The 19,753-nt window shown below is 36.1% G+C and overlaps 1 protein-coding gene across 1 annotated transcript in view; it reads left to right on the top strand.

Annotated features, from left to right (window-relative positions):
* Nucleotides 1–19,753, top strand: part of LRRK2 (leucine rich repeat kinase 2) — a 135,435-nt gene that overhangs the window by 81,539 nt on the left and 34,143 nt on the right. Inside the window, exons 32-40 of the mRNA XM_004441150.3 lie at nucleotides 272–473; nucleotides 1,551–1,639; nucleotides 6,498–6,685; nucleotides 7,553–7,707; nucleotides 8,785–8,931; nucleotides 9,073–9,264; nucleotides 9,922–10,068; nucleotides 14,396–14,496; nucleotides 17,502–17,692. Of these exons, the coding sequence (XP_004441207.2) occupies nucleotides 272–473; nucleotides 1,551–1,639; nucleotides 6,498–6,685; nucleotides 7,553–7,707; nucleotides 8,785–8,931; nucleotides 9,073–9,264; nucleotides 9,922–10,068; nucleotides 14,396–14,496; nucleotides 17,502–17,692 (1,412 nt within the window). The remainder of the gene's footprint in view (nucleotides 1–271; nucleotides 474–1,550; nucleotides 1,640–6,497; nucleotides 6,686–7,552; nucleotides 7,708–8,784; nucleotides 8,932–9,072; nucleotides 9,265–9,921; nucleotides 10,069–14,395; nucleotides 14,497–17,501; nucleotides 17,693–19,753) is intronic.

Raw genomic sequence — 19,753 nt, 5'->3', positions numbered from 1 at the left:
GTTCTTTCTAAATTGGGCTCTGTGTTCATATTTTTCTTATTTCATTATCATCTTATTTATTCCTCACGATTTAAATGGTTTTACATCACATTTTGATTTTATTAAAAAAAAAACTTCTCAGTAATATATTTTATATTTTATATATTTTATATTCTATATTTATATAGAATATTTTATATTCTATAAAAACTATTAGCACTGAATTTACCAACCACCTGACAAATGTATGAATAAAATGGATTGTTACAGCTTGTCATTTGTAATTATGTAGATCCGAGATCAGCCTGTTGTTGGGCAGCTGATTCCAGACTGCTATGTGGAACTTGAGAAAATCATTTTATCGGAGCGTAAAGATGTGCCAATTGAATTTCCTGTAATTAACCAGAAACGATTATTACAACTCGTGAAAGACAACCAACTGCAGTTAGATGAAAATGAGCTTCCTCATGCTGTTCACTTCCTAAATGAATCAGGTTTGTGTGTTTTCTCGTTTCCTACTTTTTCAAAGCTTGGCTGTTGTAGTTTATAAAGATGTATCTGAACCTTATTAGAATTTGTTTAATATTTAACAGAATATCTACAAAATTCTTTAATAGGCCATGGATTTTTTCTTTTTGGAAGATCTTCATTTGCATTGATGTCGAATCATATATCATGTCATAAGAAAAAAGTTTAGAAATCATCTAAGGGCACTAGTGGAAAGAGTCTCTGAGCAGGAGTTAAAAACATTTGGGTTCTAGAACTTGACTTTACCATTCAGGAGCTGTGGAACCGTGAGCACAAGCCATATCCTTTCATAGTATCAAATGAATTTAGTGTGTATGTAAGTTATTTGTAGAAGTTATTCTCCTATAAAGGAGAATTACTATTGGCATGGTCTAACTGGCACTTAGAGAATCACTGGTTGCCTGAGATGATGCAGCTACTGTGTAGCAGATCTTGCTCTGTTGCATCACACATTGTCGGTATGATCTCACGAATGAAAACTCTCAAACCAACTTCAGTGCGAATTATGTACTGGATCAGTATAACCATGTTGGAAAGAAATTTGTGAGTTGATTTGTAGTGCTAGAGTAAGTGGCTAGCAAGCTACTTTTGATCCCTAGATTCTGTGGTATGAAAAATAATCTTCATGTGGATTCTAATCTGTTCCTTTTCCCCGTCATTCTTAAACCAGTAGTTTTCTGAGATATTCTTTGTTTCTTACCTATATTTGAAAATAAGATGTGTCTTTGTAGAGTACAGTTAGAAAGCCAAGAAGAAATTTACAAATTTCTATTTGTTTGTAAATATTTGCTCTGCAATGCATGGCGTTGTCTCAAATATGCTTATATATCATCATTTTATATAGTTGAAAAAATACTTCTTTATAATATTGGGACTTTAGAGCTTGGGAACTAAGATGCCCAGGTTTTACTCCCAGCTTTGTCGCCAACTATCCTAAAGTTTCCTCTCCTGTAAAACGTGGAGGTTGGACTAGATTCTCTCTAAAGGCCCTTGATATTTGTATATTCCAGATTCCATGTTTCATTATTTGATTTTTGCTACAGGGGTCCTTCTTCATTTTCAAGACCCAGCCCTGCAGTTAAGTGACTTATATTTTGTGGATCCCAAGTGGCTTTGTAAAGTCATGGCACAGGTTGGTGTGTTGTATTTTTGTGACATGGGGGTAAGGATTGAAGAGAAGAACAAATGGCACTCAGAGCATTGAGCGTTATAGAGTTTGTGTTCAGTTAAGATAGAAACTACTGTAAATATAGAAAACTGTAGAACACTTCATGTAGAAGACTGCTTAAAGAAGAGCTTCATGGGAGAAGGGAAGATATCTTAGAGTTCACTTTAATGTCTTTGTTTCCAAGTCCCAGACAGATGTTTGTACCACTCTGTTCTGTGGTGCTTTTCTAGATCCTGATGATATCTTTGGTTTGGTTATTGACTTAGTCAATTGAATGAAAGCTTTGTGAAAATCCTTGGGGTAAATACATATAAGAAAATTGGGTTGATGAGCCTGTGAAACTTCTATCTAGAACATGGAGGGGAGTTTTGACTCTTGAGTGGAATGGTCTGAGCTCTAAATGCTTCCAATTTTTGAAAGTTTTGGGTGGCGGTGATTATGGCTGTCTTTTCTCCATTTGTATTTCATATGGAAAATTATTTCTTCTCCCAATGATAATCGATTACCACTGAGTTTATATTAATTAGTTATAATAATCCATCTTTATAGATTTGTCACAGAAAACCACTCAAGCAGAACACACTAGCTCAGGGTTTCTCAGTGTCAGCACTATTGACATTTTGGGCCAGATAATTCTTTGTTGTGTATTATAGGATAATGGCAGCATCTTTGGCCTCTACCCTGTGTATGTTAGTAGCACCTTCCCAGTTATAATAAGCAAAAATGTGTCCAGACATTTCCAAATATTCCCGGGGATGCAAAGTCACCCCAGTTGAGCTTAATCATGATCTGAAATGAGCTCAGGGAGGATGTCTCTAGCATGTGTACTCACTGGTAACTATTTTGTTTATGAGTATAATTTGATAATTTTGCATGTGGCTCCCTGAGTCCCTAAAATGATTATATCTTTTTACATTAGAAGTCTCTCTTCTAATTAAACCATAATGGTAATTAAATTCCCTCAGATAATCTTGAATGACAGTTCCTAAATTCTATCTAAGGAAAAAAAGGAAAATATTTGTAAGAGGGAGCTTATATGGGGCTAAATTCTATACCACAGAACTTGAGAGCATATTGAAACATTATCGTAACTGGCAATTAATTGTAATGTGGTAGTTATTATTATTTTGGTAGATGTTTTTAAAGTAGATTTCATCCTCTGAACATATGCCGTGAAAAGGGCGATTTTACTCATCTGCTAAATGATAATGGAGCCAGTGATGTGGAGTGGTCAAGAGGCACAGGCTCTAGAGTCAGCATGACCTGTGTTCAAATCTCTTCTAACACTTACTAACTTTGGGACATTTCTTAATGTTTTAAGCCTTTGTTTCTTCACTTGTAAAATAAGAACAATAACAATATCTTCTACAGTGCCTCCCTAGTTCAGTGTAAGTGAGCACTACATATTAACTAATTTTATATTTGACCTATTTACTAATGAAAGGCATTATTTTAGGAAATGAATCTTCACTTTGAAGACATATTCATGTAGTTTTGGAAAGCGTGCCAGGTATGGCACTAAGTAAAAAATATGTGAGGTCGATGCATTCTGGACAGCAAAGGGAGTTTTAAATATACTCTGAAGATTTTGTTGTCTTAGGTGACACACTATAACTCTCAGAAGATAATTAAACTCTGTGTAGTCAAGAAAAGGCTAAAGTTGTACCAAAAAGTGATATGTTTCCATATGCATTGAGAACATTTAAAGTTGCACACATGTGGATAACATTGGGGTGGGCATATCTTATTCAGTAGAATAAGGACGTGGTTTGAATCAGAATCACCATCTTTTAACATCTTTTAAATTTCCACCATGACCGCAATAAAATCTCTGAAGATTCTATGGAGTAATTAAGTTGAAACTCCATGAAAATTCTTCTCATTAGCATATTTATACTATAAACATGTTAATTTGAGTGAGAATTAAGTCAAGAATTTGAACAGCTCAAAGTTATTTTGAAAGATAGATCTAAGGGGTCAGTAAAATAATAATTTAAATTTCTCATTAACTTAAAAAATAAATACCATCCTTTTTATTTATGCTGATATATTGAAATATAATGTCATTTTCACTAAGGTTTAAAGAGAATGAAAGCTATAAATAATCAAGTGAAAATAAGAATGTCTTGTCTGACACCCATCAGCAAAAATAAATAGGGGTATTCACCTCCATGAATCATCAAGGCAAGGGCAGAAATAATTTCATGGTGCAGAAGCTCTAATAAGTCCACCCACCCTTTCTATGCCCCGAGCTGTTAGGTCACTAAACTTATTAAAGAAGTTTCCATCAATGCACAGAGAAGTTTGCAAAACTCATTTAACTGTATGATAAAAGAGATATGAAAAGGACTTCCTGAATTAATCAAGTGGAGCGTTAAAAAGCTTGCATGGCAATTTAATCTTGATAAAAACTTGTGTGAGGAATTTGGAAAATTCTCTTTCCTTGCACAAGGGCAAAAGTTAGCCTTATAAGTTACTAGGCAGAAGGAATAATAGGAGGTCTTTTAAAGGTGTTAAAACTAAGATAATGTTTCAATTTTTTATTGCTATTGACAAGATACCCCCAACCTTGGAGTAGGAACATTAACAGTTTATTATTTCACTATTTTGTGGGTTGGCTGGGCTCAGGTGAGTGGTTCTGCTTCACGTGACGTTGGCAAGGGTCATTCATTCACTTGACTTCTTTTATCGAGCTGGGCTGGAAAGTGCAAGAAGGCTACACTCACATTTTTGGTGTGTTGGTGCTCATCCATGTGGCCTCTCATTTGGCTAGTCGTCTTAAAAGCTAGGTCCAGAACTGGTAAAATGTCGGTTCTGCCACATTCTAGTGACCAGAGCAACGAAAAACCTTGTTCAGATTCAAGGGGAGGACAAACGGATGGACTCCATTTCTTGAAGGATTGAGCAGCGCACATGTTTAGGGAGAGAAGAAATTGACATGTCCATCTTTGGAAACTATCTACTACAAATAGTGGTAGCACACCATGGATCTATTAAAAAAAATTAAGCACAAACCTCTTTTTTAAATTCAATTTATCTAAGTAAAATAAATTAGAATAAGTATACAATAATGGCTAACATACAAAGAGTTACTTATGTGCTTTTCAAAGATTATCTCATTGAATTCTCGGAGCAGCTCTTTTAAATAGTACTACATTAACCCCATCTTGAAGATGAAGGAATTGATGGACAGAGAGTGTAAATAATTTATCCAAAGTTACATATTCAGGAAGAAGTAGAGTTAGGATTTCAAATCAAGTGGTTTGACTCCAGTGCCTATAAACCAAACCCTAGGATAAAAGTGCTCCAAACTTCATTTCTCCCAAATTCACCCATTCAACAATATTTATTCAACACCTGCCATGTTCCAGATATTGTTCTGGTGCTGGGGCTGTAGCAGTAGACGAAACAAGGTTCCTGCATTCATGGAGCTGACGTTCAAATGGGAAGAAATAACCAATAAATAAACACTCAGCATATCAGGTGGTATAGAGTGCTACAAAGAAAATATAAAGTATGGTTGGAGATAGCGAGTTGTCTGACAAGGGCTTAGCAACTTTAAAAACACTAAAACAGCAAACAATTTTCCTCACCACCTAAATTGTAAGAGCAATCTGGGCTGTAAAGTACACAATATGGAAGAAGCTGCAAACTATAATTTTTATTATTTAATGACCTATTGTACCTTGTCATTAGAACCATTATGTTCGATCAATCATGCATTCATTGACTCAATAAACATCATACATACAAAAGAGAAATATAGAGATGAATAAGACAAGTCCTTGGGCCTAAGAATTTTGCAATCCAGTGTCTCACCCAGCTACAGGGTAATGTAAATAATGTTTGCTCCTATTTATGTGTCCCTTAAACATTATAGATCTGCTAAAGAAAATTAAGCACAAACCTCTTTTTAAAATTAATTTGGCTAAGTAAAATGAATAGGAATATGTAGATAGTAAAGGCTAACATATGAGGGCTTACTATATACTAAAAATCATCATAGGTACTTTGCATGCTTTTTTTTCTGTTATCTTATTTCATTCTCATAGCATTTAAGAGTCACTCACTTTTTTAAATCTCATTTTACAGAGAAGGAAACTGTGGCTTAAAGAAATTAAATACCTTTCCCATGGTCACACAGCTAGAAGTAGAGCCTGGATTTGAACCTGGGTTCTTCTGACATATTTTTAACTGCTATGATGATAATCAAAGCTCAGAGTATGGTCTCCACATTAGAATAATCTGGGTTTCTTGTTAAAAAAGCAAATTCCCAAGCCTCATCTAAGACCTACTGATTCAGACTCGGTGGGGTCCAGCAAAATTCAGTAGTTACTTTGGTGAGAATCACTAAACTGTACTACATTGCCTCTCTTCCCATTGATGGAAGCCATCTCCTATTATATAAATGTAGAGTAACATTTCTATTGCAAACCTGTAGTGATAATACAGTCTGGGAGATAATTTCCCTAAGAAAATATTATTGATGAGACTGTAATAAGGACATGGAGTATTGGATTGATCTGTTAATTGGAGCTGGGGAAGGCTTGAGGTTCATTAGTTTCAGAGGATCTCCATAATTTCTGATCTGAATTCACTCCCTTAATTTAATAAATTTTTAGGAGGAGGAAGGGAAGTGGATGCCCCACTGGGCTTCTAGGCTATATGGCTGCTAGCTAGAGAAATTAGGTCCCGTGTTGTAGCTGACAACGTTAAAATTGTTCTGATCATTTTCAGTGAGCAAAGAGACATGAAATGCTTTAAATTCAAAACTTTTCAGAAAATAAATTCTGGTGCTTATTTACAAGTTTGAATCTTTCAGATTTTGACAGTGAAAGTGGAAGACTGTCCAAAACATCCTAAGGGAATTATTTCACGTAGAGATGTGGAAAAATTTCTTTCAAAGAAAAAGAGATTTCCAAAGAACTACATGTCACAGTACTTTAAACTCCTAGAAAAATTCCAGATTGCCTTGCCAATAGGAGAAGAATATTTGCTGGTTCCAAGCAGGTAAAACAAAACTTAAAAATTTGATTACCGTATGAAACTTGCCATCTATTAGATTGTTTTAATTGTCAAAATAACTTTGGTCTATGATAAATGTACAATTTTTTTTTTGCTTCTGTAAACTTTCTAGTGAAGTATAACATTTACGTTTAATAAAAACATTACAGTTAACATTTTAAAGATACTGTAACTGACATTTTATGTATATAATTACTATTTGGTTTACCACTGTTTAAATTATTTAAGAAAGGTAGATAGTGGAGATTATTTTTTATGTGTGTCCTTATATGGTACTGATTTATTATATTACACAAGTTCTGGGGAGATAGTGAGTTTTCAACAGTCTTAAAAGAGTTTATGGCAATGAATTTTCAGAGGAGCAAGGCAACATGGTGGAGCCTATGTTCTAGCCTTGTATTGTAGAAATTTTTCTTATTGCTTTATGAGCCACCTGGGAAATGTTATATAGTAATAGGACATTGAAAAGTCTCAATTGCATTAGTTAATATATGGTACCCAATTCCAAACATAGATATACAATTTTTTTTAGGACATGCACTTTTTCAAGTTTTATATGATTCCTTAACACTTATCTGTGCATAACTAATTGTAATAATTTATTTATTAGTGTAAATAGGATTACTGAAAAAAATTTCATGCATCTACTACATCTGAGCATGCATTTGAATTGATTAAATAACCACTGAATTTTTGAAGTAGGAAGAGCATGTAGCAAAAGAACATTATAAAAAAGTATAATTGCTTAGAATATTTATCTTCAGTTCATCAATTTCAGGCAGTAAAGTGCTTTGGTCAGCAGGGTCGGGGGTTTTATGAAGCTGTATAATGATGGTGTCCTCGTACCTTTAGTTTGTCTGACCACAGGCCTGTGATAGAGCTTCCGCATTGTGAGAACTCTGAAATTATCATTCGACTATATGAAATGCCATATTTTCCAATGGGATTTTGGTCGAGATTAATCAATCGATTACTTGAAATTTCACCTTACATGCTTTCAGGAAGAGGTATGTATTTAATTAAGACAATACTTAGAGAAGTTAGAGGGAAAGCATATTAAAATTCGTATGTCATTTTCCCAGAGTTTACTTATTTGTAAGGCAGCTGAAAATCAGAAAGTAAGCTCAGAAGACCTCAGAGTGGCGAATGTAAAGACGCATATGCTCATGTAAGTTCATGCAATTTGCAAGAAGAAATTCCTCAGGTCCTCACTCAAAGCCCATTTGTTCTTATTTTAGATACATTTACAATAACTATGAATATCTTGCTTTCTAAGCCAAAGCAGACTAGAGACAACAATTTTTAAAAGGTGAGATTACTAAGAGTCATTGATTTAAACACGCACACACACACACACACACACACACACACACAAATGAACAAACGAAAACTAGAAATGACCACCACTGCAAAGTCAGGGAGTTTTTCTTAACAAGTAGCAGGTCCTGATGATTCAGACCATTCTAACCGTTCCGTGTAGGGACTGTAATAGCTCTATCCTGCTGCAGAGTCCCTGAGGGGTTTACAAAATAAATAAATAAATATAAATGGGTGTTTATAATGCTAGCTCTTCCTCTAGAAGAAAGAAAGATGTTAGTGCTTCAAAGGGAAAATATTATTTTTTTAAATTTAAAATCAGCTTCATGCCGGTGTTACTGTACTCTGAAATAAACCTTATCTTGCTTGCAATTAATCAACATATAGGTAGTTACATTGTAGTAAAATGTTCAGGAAGTTTCAGTTTTGGCATGACCACTAACTTCTTTTTAAAAGTTATGAGAACTTATTTACAATTCTCTTTCATCATATATTAAACTACTTAACACCATGAACCTGAAATCGATCTTAGGATAGCTACTGGGCATTTTGTTAATTTCATTGCAAAATTAAGGATAAAATTTTTAATACCATATTTAATAGATATGGATGAAGACTCGTATCACTAACGATGCCAATAGTTTCTTTCAAAACAAATATATCTCTATTACTTTCACTCGTGGTGTAGGCAGTGCTTTTTTTCCCTTTAATTTACGGAGTAGTTAATAATTAATGGATACATTTGGGTCCATTTAAACTTCTTTCAGAACGAGCACTTCGCCCAAACAGAATGTATTGGCGACAAGGCATCTACTTGAATTGGTCTCCAGAAGCTTATTGTCTGGTAGGATCTGAAGTCTTAGACAATCACCTAGAGAGTTTCTTAAAAATTACAGTTCCTTCTTGTAGAAAAGGTAAGGAAATTAATTCAAAACTTTGAATTGTACCACTAAGGAAATCTAAACATTTTTTAACTGTATAGTTTTTCTTTTCTAGCTTTGAGACAGAATAAGGTTCAGATAGGGTGTTGATGAGCTCTTCTTTGTATCATGTAGGCTGTATTCTTTTGGGTCAAGTTGTGGACCACATTGATTCTCTCATGGAAGAATGGTTTCCTGGATTATTGGAGATTGATATTTGTGGTGAAGGAGAAACTCTGTTGAAGAAATGGGCATTGTATAGTTTTAATGATGGTGAAGAACATCAAAAAATCTTACTTGATGACTTGATGAAGAAAGCAGAAGAAGGTATCTGTTGATTAAAACTTATAGATGTTTTTAAGTGATCTTTTCAATATTTGTGAGTTTTGTGATAAATGTAAAAATTATTGTTATCCATAAGAGATGAGTTAGAAGATACTATATTCAATTATAGTGACAGTTCAGAAAAATGGATTATATTTATTACCAATAAGGTCTTGTGTTCTAGAGTCAGAAAAAAGTTGATTTGAGAGTTTGAATACTGGCTCATTGAGCAACATAACCTCATCTGTGAAAGGGAATACTAACCAAACCTACCTAATAGAATTGTTACGAGGATTAAGATAGATGATACATGGAAATAACTGAACAAAATGTTGGCCATATAATAAGTGCTCCATGGATGTGGTAAAAGTAGAGAATAGATAATTTCCTAGTCAGTTGTCAGATAGTCTAAGGCAGTTCTGAATTCTACTTTCTAATGAGTGACCCTGGGAGTAAGTTTTTAAAATTCCAAGTAGATAGATATTAATTGAACCTTTAAAACTTTCTCAAATTTTCTAGAGAAAAAGAGGATTGGTAAGAAAACCTGAAAGAGTGATTAGAAATCATAAAAAATATGTATCATTTTTGTAAGTCAAAAGCACAAATTTACGTACCTCCTTAAAAGTTTGTTTTTTAAAAAATGTCTTTTGTACTTCTTAGGAGACCTCCTAGTAAATCCAGATCAACCAAGGCTCACCATTCCAATATCTCAGATTGCTCCTGATTTGATTTTGGCTGACCTGCCTAGAAATATTATGTTGAATAATGATGGACTGGAATTTGAAAAAGCTCCAGAGTTTCTCTTAGGTAACTATTTTTGTTTATTTGAGAATAAAAATTAGGATTTTCCCTTATAATCTAGAAAATATTTAAATATAATTATATTGTCATAGTTTTTGGTATTTTCATATATTTTTTAAAATGTTTTTTCCTTTGCAATGATATATTTTCAAGTAATGTTGTATTACAGATCTGGAATTTGCTTTGCACACACTTTTGTAGACTAGGTTTAAGATGAGGATGGGACTACCCCATCCTCATATTTATGAAATATGTCCTTGCATTTGCTTTAATTGACAGGAATGGGGGAGGCAGAAAGGAGGTTTTCAGTCTCAAAAAGACAGAATAAGTATAAGATGGCACCTCTGTGTAATCATAGTAGCAGTTTTGTTACTCAGTATGACAATCATGAATTCTCATATAAATATTCATAAAAAACCAATTTGGGATTAAAAGTTCAAAAGCATTAAATTGGTGACATGCTCAAGTTCTAAACATTCCCGAGAGTCATTGGGAACTATGAGGACCATTGGGTTGATTTAATATAAAGTATTTGACGACAATTCTGACTTGACTTTGCAGAGTTTTTGTTGTGTGTATATACATTTAATTTTAATTAAATTTCCACAGAGGGAATGCCTAAAATATGTCTGTAAGGACATTAGTATTATTAACAAAACATGTCCAAAATTTGTGACATGACATGTAAAGGTGCATAAACTCCCTTGTACCTTTATTATTTACGTTGACTGGGAAATTTAGAATGGGTTTAAATGCTTTGGGACTCTGAAAGTGAATATGTTAGTAACAGTGGGTCAACACAAGGTGCTGAATTGTCAACTCTGAATCCTAGATCTTAACCAACACCAAACTTGACTTGTTATTCAGAGGTTACAGGCAAGTACCAGACATACTGTATTCTTTCTCTGAAGAGGTCTCAAGCCATCAGACGCAGCTCCCAAAAGTCTCTCTCTTTTTTTTTTTTGTTTAGATGTGTTTCAGATTAATGGACACGTTTTGAGCAATGTATGTAGAAATGTGTTCACAAGGTTCATTTTGAAGGACCTGTGTTTTTTGTTTCCAGTTTTATTGAGATATAGTTGACATACACCACTATATAAGTTTAAGGTGTACAGAATAATGATTTGACTTACATATATTATGAAATGATTACCACGATAAGTTTAGTTAACATCCATCATCTCATATAGATACAAAATAAAAGAAAAAGAAAAAAATGTTTTACTTGTGATGAGAACTCTTAGGATTTACTTTCTTAACAATTTTCATATATATCATATATCAGTGTTAACTATAGACATCATGTTGTATATTACATACCTAGTACTTATTTATATCTGGAAGTTTGTACCTTTTTATCACCTTCAAAAGCACCTGTGTTTTATATTCTATTAACTTCACAGATAGGAAAATGTTTATATGAGTACTCCCCATTCTCTAGCCCCATGTCCCATGAACCCATAAATTACATGTTTATTTATAAAAAGCAGTCTATATCAGGATTTCTCAACCTCTGTGCTGCTGCCATTATGGACTAGATAATTGTTTGTTATGGGAGCTGTCCTGTGCATTATAGGATGTTGAGCAGCGTCCTTGGGTTTGACCCACTAGATGTCAGTAGGATCTCCTCACCCATCTCCCCAGGTGTGACAATCAAAAATGTCTCCAGACATTGCAAAAGGTGGGAGGTGGGAATAGGGGAACGACATTACCCTGGCTGAGAACCACTTATCTAAACAAATCAGATATATCCTTCTAAAAACATATCACAGTCAGAGACTCCCCAGTATCTTGATGCTAGGGTGATCTGGGGGAGGTCATTCTTTGCCCTCCTCCTCCGTTTTCCTTGTAGGGCAGAAGTGAATTTCAGGCTTTCAGTTAACACTTTCCTTCCCGGAAAGGAGTTACTATTAGTTAGTGACTAATAAGATACATCTTAAGAGACTAGTGAATATTAATAGACTTGTTTTGTGAATATATTTTTAAATATACATGTATGGGGTTTTGTGTGTCTGTCTGAGGAGTTGTGGGGTGCATTTCCTCTTTGAGGGGCTGTTTTTCCAGAGAGCCACAAGAGAAAGATACTTCAGTGGTGTATTTGATGGGGTTAGGAAGATTTCCTTACCTTCAATTTTCTTTCACACCTTAGTGTCGCAAATACACAACAATAGTCCTTAACCTTATTTTTGCTCTTGTCAACCTGAAAGATATGACAGCCCACACTCCATTTTAGTATGGCAGTGATTCTGAAATGGCGAAGGGCTTTAAAAAAATTAGAAATCTCTACTACTCCCACCTGAAATTTTTATATATCTCCCTGGAGTGTATTTATTCTCACTGCTCATTAAAGGTTTTCTTTGTTGTTGATAGCTGTCCAGATTCAGGGAAACCAGAACAGGATGCATCTATGATTTAAGTCTCCATCTCTCCTACCCACTCTCTCCCTTCACCCTCCATTTGCTTTCTTTCTCTTTTCTATCTCCTGTTTACTCAATCCTATTTTGATTCCAATATCCAGTATAACTGTTCATATAGCCTTCATTTTCCCCTGAAACTCTCTCAATACCAACCATATTAACTAATGGTTTTAAAAGTTGAATATGTAGAGCCAGCCCTGATGGCCTAGTGGTTAAAGTTCGACGCTCTTACCACTTCAGCTGTCCAGGTTCGTTTCCCGGTTGTGGAACCAGAACACCCATCTGTCAGTTGCCATGCTGTGGTGGTGGTGCACACAGAAGAACTAGAAGGACTTACAACTAGGATATACAACCAGGCACTGGGGGACTTTGTGGAGAAAAAAAAAAAGTTAAATATTTATTGATTACTGGTGAGAAGGGATGAGAGGATACTTAAGACTGATAATACACAGATAATACTTTTAACATGTTTATAATCTAGTAGAAATACGACATATACTCAGATTAGTAATTTATTATTTTTATTTTTAATGTATATTGTTTCCCAGAATAAAATAATGTGTGCTTATATATACTTATCATAGAGATTTAAAAATTACAAATTACAAATACAATTACAATACAAATTACAAATTACAAATACAAATTACAAATACAAAAATACAAAATATCTAAGCTTCCCATAAATGTGTAATTTCACCACTTAGAAATAATGTAACATTGTTATATTTTCTTGTATATTTTTCTGAGTTCATTCACTTATGTTCATCAAGTGACGATATTTCAAGGTATTATATGAGAACCATAAATTCTATGCAAATAAGGATATACTGTATGTCAGTGAAGAGTAATAGTGCATGGAGTTGACCATGGTCCAGTTCTCAGGCCTTGGTTTTTCATTATGTATTGTGCTTTATAGACTTGATAAACCCCCCAAAGGTTGAAATGATGGGGTAGCAGAGCTCTTTAAGTAACGGCATAACAAGTGTATGGAGGACTGAAGATACAAAGCATGTTCAGGAAATTTTGGCTCTCCAGTTTGTCTAGAACAGTTGTTCTCAACCCTGGTTGTTCATTACTGTTACCCGGGGAATTAAAAGAAAAAAAATATCCTAATGACCAGTACCTCCTGGGACTTATTAGGTCAGAATCTTTGAGAGTGGACTAAGACATTAGTATTTTCAAAAAGCTTGTCACATGTACTGTGTGTCCAAAACTGGGAGGAGAACTACTGGACTAGGGCCTAGAGAATGAGAAGTAGACCAAGAAGAGAACTGGAAAGGGAATTCAGGGCCACAGTATGAATATGAAACTTATTTTGGATTTCATTTAGTAGTGGGGGACAGGAGTGGGGCAGCAAAGTCGACTGCCAATTAGCTTGGGGCTAGGCCTGGGCAAAGAGCTAAGATATTTTTCAGTTTTGACTCCAGAATGACCACAAAAAGAATTTTCTTTTGTTTTTATCAGATATATGGAAGGTGGAATAAAAATTAGTTTGGAGAAAAGATGATAAATTGGCTTTTGATGGAATGTGATGGAGATTTGGGGAGCATGCCAGTGGAAATCACCAACACAAAGTTGTAAATCTAGGATTGAGTTCAGGAGGTAGCTTGTGGCTAGAAATGAAAATGTGAAAATTCTCTACATATAGGGAGGGATAGATGAAATCAGGGAGTGGGTAAGGTAATTGAGCGTGGAGTGTGTAGATGGAAGACAGGAAGGCTAGGCACAAAAGCTTTAGGTGCATTTTAGTTCATGGAGTAGTACCAGAAAGAGGAAGCATTAAACGAGATTGATTCATTGACTCAATGAAACAAGTGGGTCAGATTTCTCTTTGAGTATACAACAGATATAACTTTTTTAGTTTTTCTGCTTCTTAAGATTAACGTAAATGCTTTGTACTTTCTTTTCAAAAGGTGATGGCAGTTTTGGATCAGTTTATCGAGCAACCTATGAAGGAGAAGAAGTGGCTGTGAAGATTTTTAATAAACATACCTCACTCAGACTGTTAAGACAAGTAAGAAATCCAGTAATATTATTACATTAAATCATACATTGTTAATCTCCTGGAACTCTTGTTTTGCCTGCCTTTGTGAAAATGCAAAATGATGACTACATTTCCCCCCAAAATTTACTTGAGTTTAATTATGAAATCCTGTTTTGTCTTTTCTTTATGGATTAAAAAAGATTTGTTTTGTTTCTCCTGTTGAGAAATAAAGAAAAGACAGTATTCTAAGAATTCTTGTTCTAGGGTTCACAGTTACATACCACAAGTACAGAAGAAAAGAGAGTACCTCTTTTGCAATCTTGTATTTCAAAGGAACCAAAATCCGTACACGTGTAAAGACTTCTCTGGGCCTCAGTTAAGTCACATGTTCTTTTCTCACCAAACACTTATGTTCAGGGCAGTGCTATATGCTGATTAGCTTAGGCCTGTGTTACTGAACCAATCACTGTGGTAATGAGGATGGTATTATTGAGAATATTCCCATCTTTCCCTGAGGCTGGGGTTGGGGTCAGTTCCCCTTAAAGTTCATGGGCCACATGAGTGAAGGTTGGACACCTCAGGAAAAATCAGATACCCTTAGGAAGAAAGACAGGTGAATGGATATTGAATGCATAATCGACAGTGGTCACTCCAGTACCCTCTCTTGTTTTGAGTTCTTGGGGGGATTTATTTCTTTTTTCTGAGTCTTTCCTGATAGTAGGAATGAGAGAGAGAGACCGCGTAAGAGGAGAGGTAAAATCCAATGCGAATGATTCAATCCTATGTCAGAACCTAACTGTATTTTTTAATCTGTTCAGTCCTACTCTTTCCCTTGGCTTATTACAAAAAAATAATGTGTGCTTATCTGAATCTAAATAACTTGTATAAACAAAGAAAAATAGGAATTTACAATATATTAGTTACTTTGAATAATGAAAATAATTTCATATCTGTGCAAAATATCCTGGAGTAATTTTGATTATTAGTACCAAAAGTTACACTGTCATTCTAGGAATAAGCTAATAAACATTTTGTATATAGAAGCAAGTTTATGGACCAAATCTGGGCCCAGTCTTTTTCAATCTGTAGGCAATTTGTTGTATAGATTTATTTTTCAACCTTGGTCATTAGTCTTCAATATGTTTCTTTTTTTTTTATTTATTTATTTATTTATTTATTTTTCCCCCAAAGCCCCAGTAGATAGTTGTCTGTCATAGCTGCACATCCTTCTAGTTGCTGTATGTGGGACGTGGCCTCAGCATGGCTGGAGAAGCGGTGCTTCTGTGCGCACCGGGGATCCGAACCCCGGCCGCTAGCAGCGGAGCGCGAGCACTTAACCGCTAAGCCAGAGGGCCGGCCCTTTCAATATGTTTCTAATATTATGTAATGTGATTGAGAAGCTTGTTGGAAATCAGAACACTAAACACGTATACAGGACTGATTAGTGTATAGGCAGCTAGGTGAAGCGAGGAAATGGTAGAAGAAATAGAAGCAGTAGAGTGTGCATAATGTGCTTCCTCTTTTAAAAAAAAGAAAAGGAAAGGAAAACTTTCAGTGTTGGGTGCTGCATTTTGAGGGTGATTCTACCAGTGGTCATGAATTCGGGCCAACCTATTACACTTCCTTGCTCCTTTCCCTTTGCAATCAATGAGCTGCTTTCCTAGGAGAAAAAAATTCGATTAGGTTTCTGCCTGTGCCTGCGAAAGAAAATAGACCTAACTTGACTTGTTTTCATCAGTTTTAACCAACTGAGCTTATCAGACATAGAAGAAAGAAAGATTTTTATCTACTAAGGAAATATGATTGCAGTCTGAAGCTTTTGTTCTTGGAAGATCCTCTCTCAGGGTATTCAGCCTTTCTTCTTCAGCTTGCAGAATTCGCCACACTTCAGTTTCCTGATAAATGCAGTTGGCACTGATACTTCTCGTTTTTGAAGCTGGTTGTTAAGAAGCAGAGCTTCTGCAGAAGTCACAGTTTGAAACATGAATCAATTTAATATCCCATAAGCTATAAATTTTAACTAAATTACAGTTGCAGAGTAAAGTGAAATCCACAGAATAGAGTGTATATGAAATTAAAAAACAATATTATAAAGGAGATTGTAAAGTCTTACATGTTGTGGTCTAGGAAAAGGATTCTATCAGAATGGAGACCTCTCTGTTCAAGATAAACTGATGTCTCTGACTTCTTGGGTTGGAGAGAGATTGTTGCTGCTGGGGATTGCTTTAGTAAGTGTGGTCCAAGGCAGGTCACTCTGAGGAAGTGATAGTATTTGAGCTAAGATCTGAATGGCGGGAAGCCTTTAGCTATGTGAAGGGTGAAGGGATTTCTAGGCAGGGGGATCAGCAAGGGCAGAGATCCTGTGGCTGGAAGGAGGGAGCTGGGCATGTGCCAGGGATTGAATGAATGCCAGTGTGGCAGAAGGGTGGTGAATGAAGAGGAGAGAGAAAGGAGATGGGGTCTGAGAGGTAGGCTGGTGCCAGATTAGGTCAGGCCATGAAAGCTGTGTAAGTACATGGGATTTTAATCTAGGAGAAATGGGAAGTCAGTAGAGCGTTTTCAGGAGAGGGGATACCGTATATTTCTGTCTTAGACATTACCCTCAGTAAACGCTTCTAGTCATTAAACCAGAGATGATAGGCAGGTTGTACCTCACATGCCAGTTGTAGCTGATCAGTAGTGGCTACTCAGAATCCTGGGCTGAGAAAGATTCTGTGGCTAACTATGATTCAGTAGATAAGATTGACATGACCCATTAGCGTGACCACAATGTGTGGACTGTTCCAGCATTAAATGTTCTGATAGAAGTAGAGCAAGGGAAAATAGAAATTAAAATTTTAATTCCAAATATAGTTTTAAAACCAACTGTTATTCCTGAAAATGTGAAAAATACAAAAAAGCTCAAAGAAGAAACAAAGTTTGCTATAATCGAATCACCCAGAGAAAACCATACTTAAGTGTTGATGCACTTCAGGAAGGAGATACATGGGTAAGAGCCGATGTGGTATTACTCTGAAATGATTGGACTTTTGCAGGAGCTGGTGGTGCTTTGCCACCTCCACCACCCCAGCTTGATATTTTTGCTGGCGGCTGGGATTCGTCCTCGAATGTTGGTGATGGAGTTGGCCTCCAAGGGCTCGCTGGACCGCCTGCTTCAGCAGGACAAAGCCAGTCTCACCAGAACCCTGCAGCACAGGATCGCACTACATGTGGCTGATGGCTTGAGGTAATTCATGAGGTCACGTTGTTTTCCATTCAGTGTATGACAAGTATTAGCCCAAATTTACTCTTAGGCTCTGAGAACAGCACTTCCCAGTAACCTTGTGTCCCAGTAACATTTCACAAAAGAATTTGAGTGAAAAACTACCATTTCCCTGATTAAATTTTAAAATTTGATAAAACAAGAGTAGGAAGACCATGTGGAACCCCATAGCTAGTAGTAGCAGAATTTGAACCCAGGAGTTCTGCTCCAGATCCCATGATCTTAACCCTGTATTCACCTCCCTCCCCTAAAAAAATATAGGTTGGTCTTCAAAGTATCAAGAAAAGTGTCAGTTATCATGGGTAGTTCTAATAAGGAAAGATTAGTCCATATTTCTGAATGGGACTAGAGTGATTTTCGTTGGGTTGTCCTACGGTACCCTAATGTGTTTCAGAGGCACACCCAACCCTGCAGCCAGATGGCAGCTAGGCAGAGCCTCGGAGAGGCAGCACAGCAGAATGGAAAGGTCATGGTCCTTGGAGACAACAGGACTGGGATAAATCACTGCTCCACACACTTAGTAACTGTAATTTCATATCTCTGATTCTCTTTTTTTTATAGTCTGTAAACTGTGACTAATACTTAATGCAAAACATTTTGAGGACTTTTGTAATAATTGATGGCATCGCAAATGAAACTTTCCATTTCCCCCTCCTCCTCTGCTCCCCGTCTCCAGTCATCCAGTTCTTTCACCATGCAGGCATCCTTCGTTCCTTCCTTTCTCTCACATCCCACACCCAATACTTCAGCAAATATTTTCAGCTCTGCTGTCAAAATATATCTTAATGCAGCTGCTTCTCACAACTTCTCTCCCTACCACCAGAGTCGAAGCTGCTGTCATCTCTCCTTGCCTAACTGGTCTCCCTACTTTCACCTTTGCCGCATAGAGCCTATTCTTCACACAGGACAAAAAACCACACAGAGTGTTTTTTCTAACATGGAAGTTGGATCAAGTCTTTCTCCTGTCATTAACCCTCTCCTACCTCACTTTCTAGTCACTGTGTTCAGCGACTCACCTCCCTGAGGTTTCCTGAATGTATCAGAGGGTTTATACCAGCTCTTCTCTCAGCCAGGAATGCCTAACCTCCAGATATCGTCTTGGCTCACTTCTCATTTCGCTCAGGTCTCTTCTCAGAGAGGATCTCCCTGACTACCTTTTGTCTCTTTAGCACCTATAGCACTTCTTGCTGACTACTATTCTTCATGTTTTCATTAAAAAAATTTTGTTTATTGTCTGTCTTTGCCACTAGACTCTAAGAGCCGCGATAGCAGGAACTTTTCATCTCATTCACCGACGCATCCCCAGCACCCAGAACAGTGGGCCCTCAGGAATATGTGTTGGCAGTAGGGAGAAGGGAGAAAGGAGGAAGGGAGGAAAACAGTGCCTGGCCATCGTAGCCATACAGTGGATGGAAATTTCCTTCCCTTTCTTCCCTTCTGAAATACTGTGTTTATTCCTTTAAGGCAGTATCCAGAAATGTAAATGAAGTGACAGTAAGGAAAACAAACACTGCTCACAAACAAAGCCAAACCAGCAGGATATAATTATTAGTAGTGCATAGAGAACACAGTAAGTGCATCAAATAAGTAGATTTCCTTTCCTGAAAGAGTCCAGAAACTACTGGAAAACACACAGATTATTAAATGAAACAGGAATACAAAGATTGGGCTTTGGGTTGATATATTGGCTTTTGAACACTAGGGGGAACCTTGTGTTAGATTAATCAAGATAAAGTGCATTTATGTCTCATCTATTTCAAAGCTGTCTTGGTCACGTTCCTTAATTTAACTAACTCCAGCTCCAATTTTTCCCTAATTCTTTCACATAATCCCCAAAGTGCTTATTTATAAAATGAAGAATTGCTATTTTTATCTTCACCAATATTTGTAAGACCTCATCTCTAAAATAACTTATTCTGGTTCTTTGATACCTTACTTTAAATAGCTAATCCAGCAATTTCTGATGAAGTAAATGAAGTTTCAGCATATTTTCCTATAATTTGCCTGATTTGTACTCAGTATAAT

The sequence above is a fragment of the Ceratotherium simum genome, chromosome 17 (genome assembly GCF_057802395.1).
Source record: "Ceratotherium simum simum isolate JZ-2026a chromosome 17, ASM5780239v1, whole genome shotgun sequence".
NCBI lineage: Eukaryota > Metazoa > Chordata > Mammalia > Perissodactyla > Rhinocerotidae > Ceratotherium > Ceratotherium simum.
This window is presented reverse-complemented; position numbering and strand designations above follow the sequence as displayed.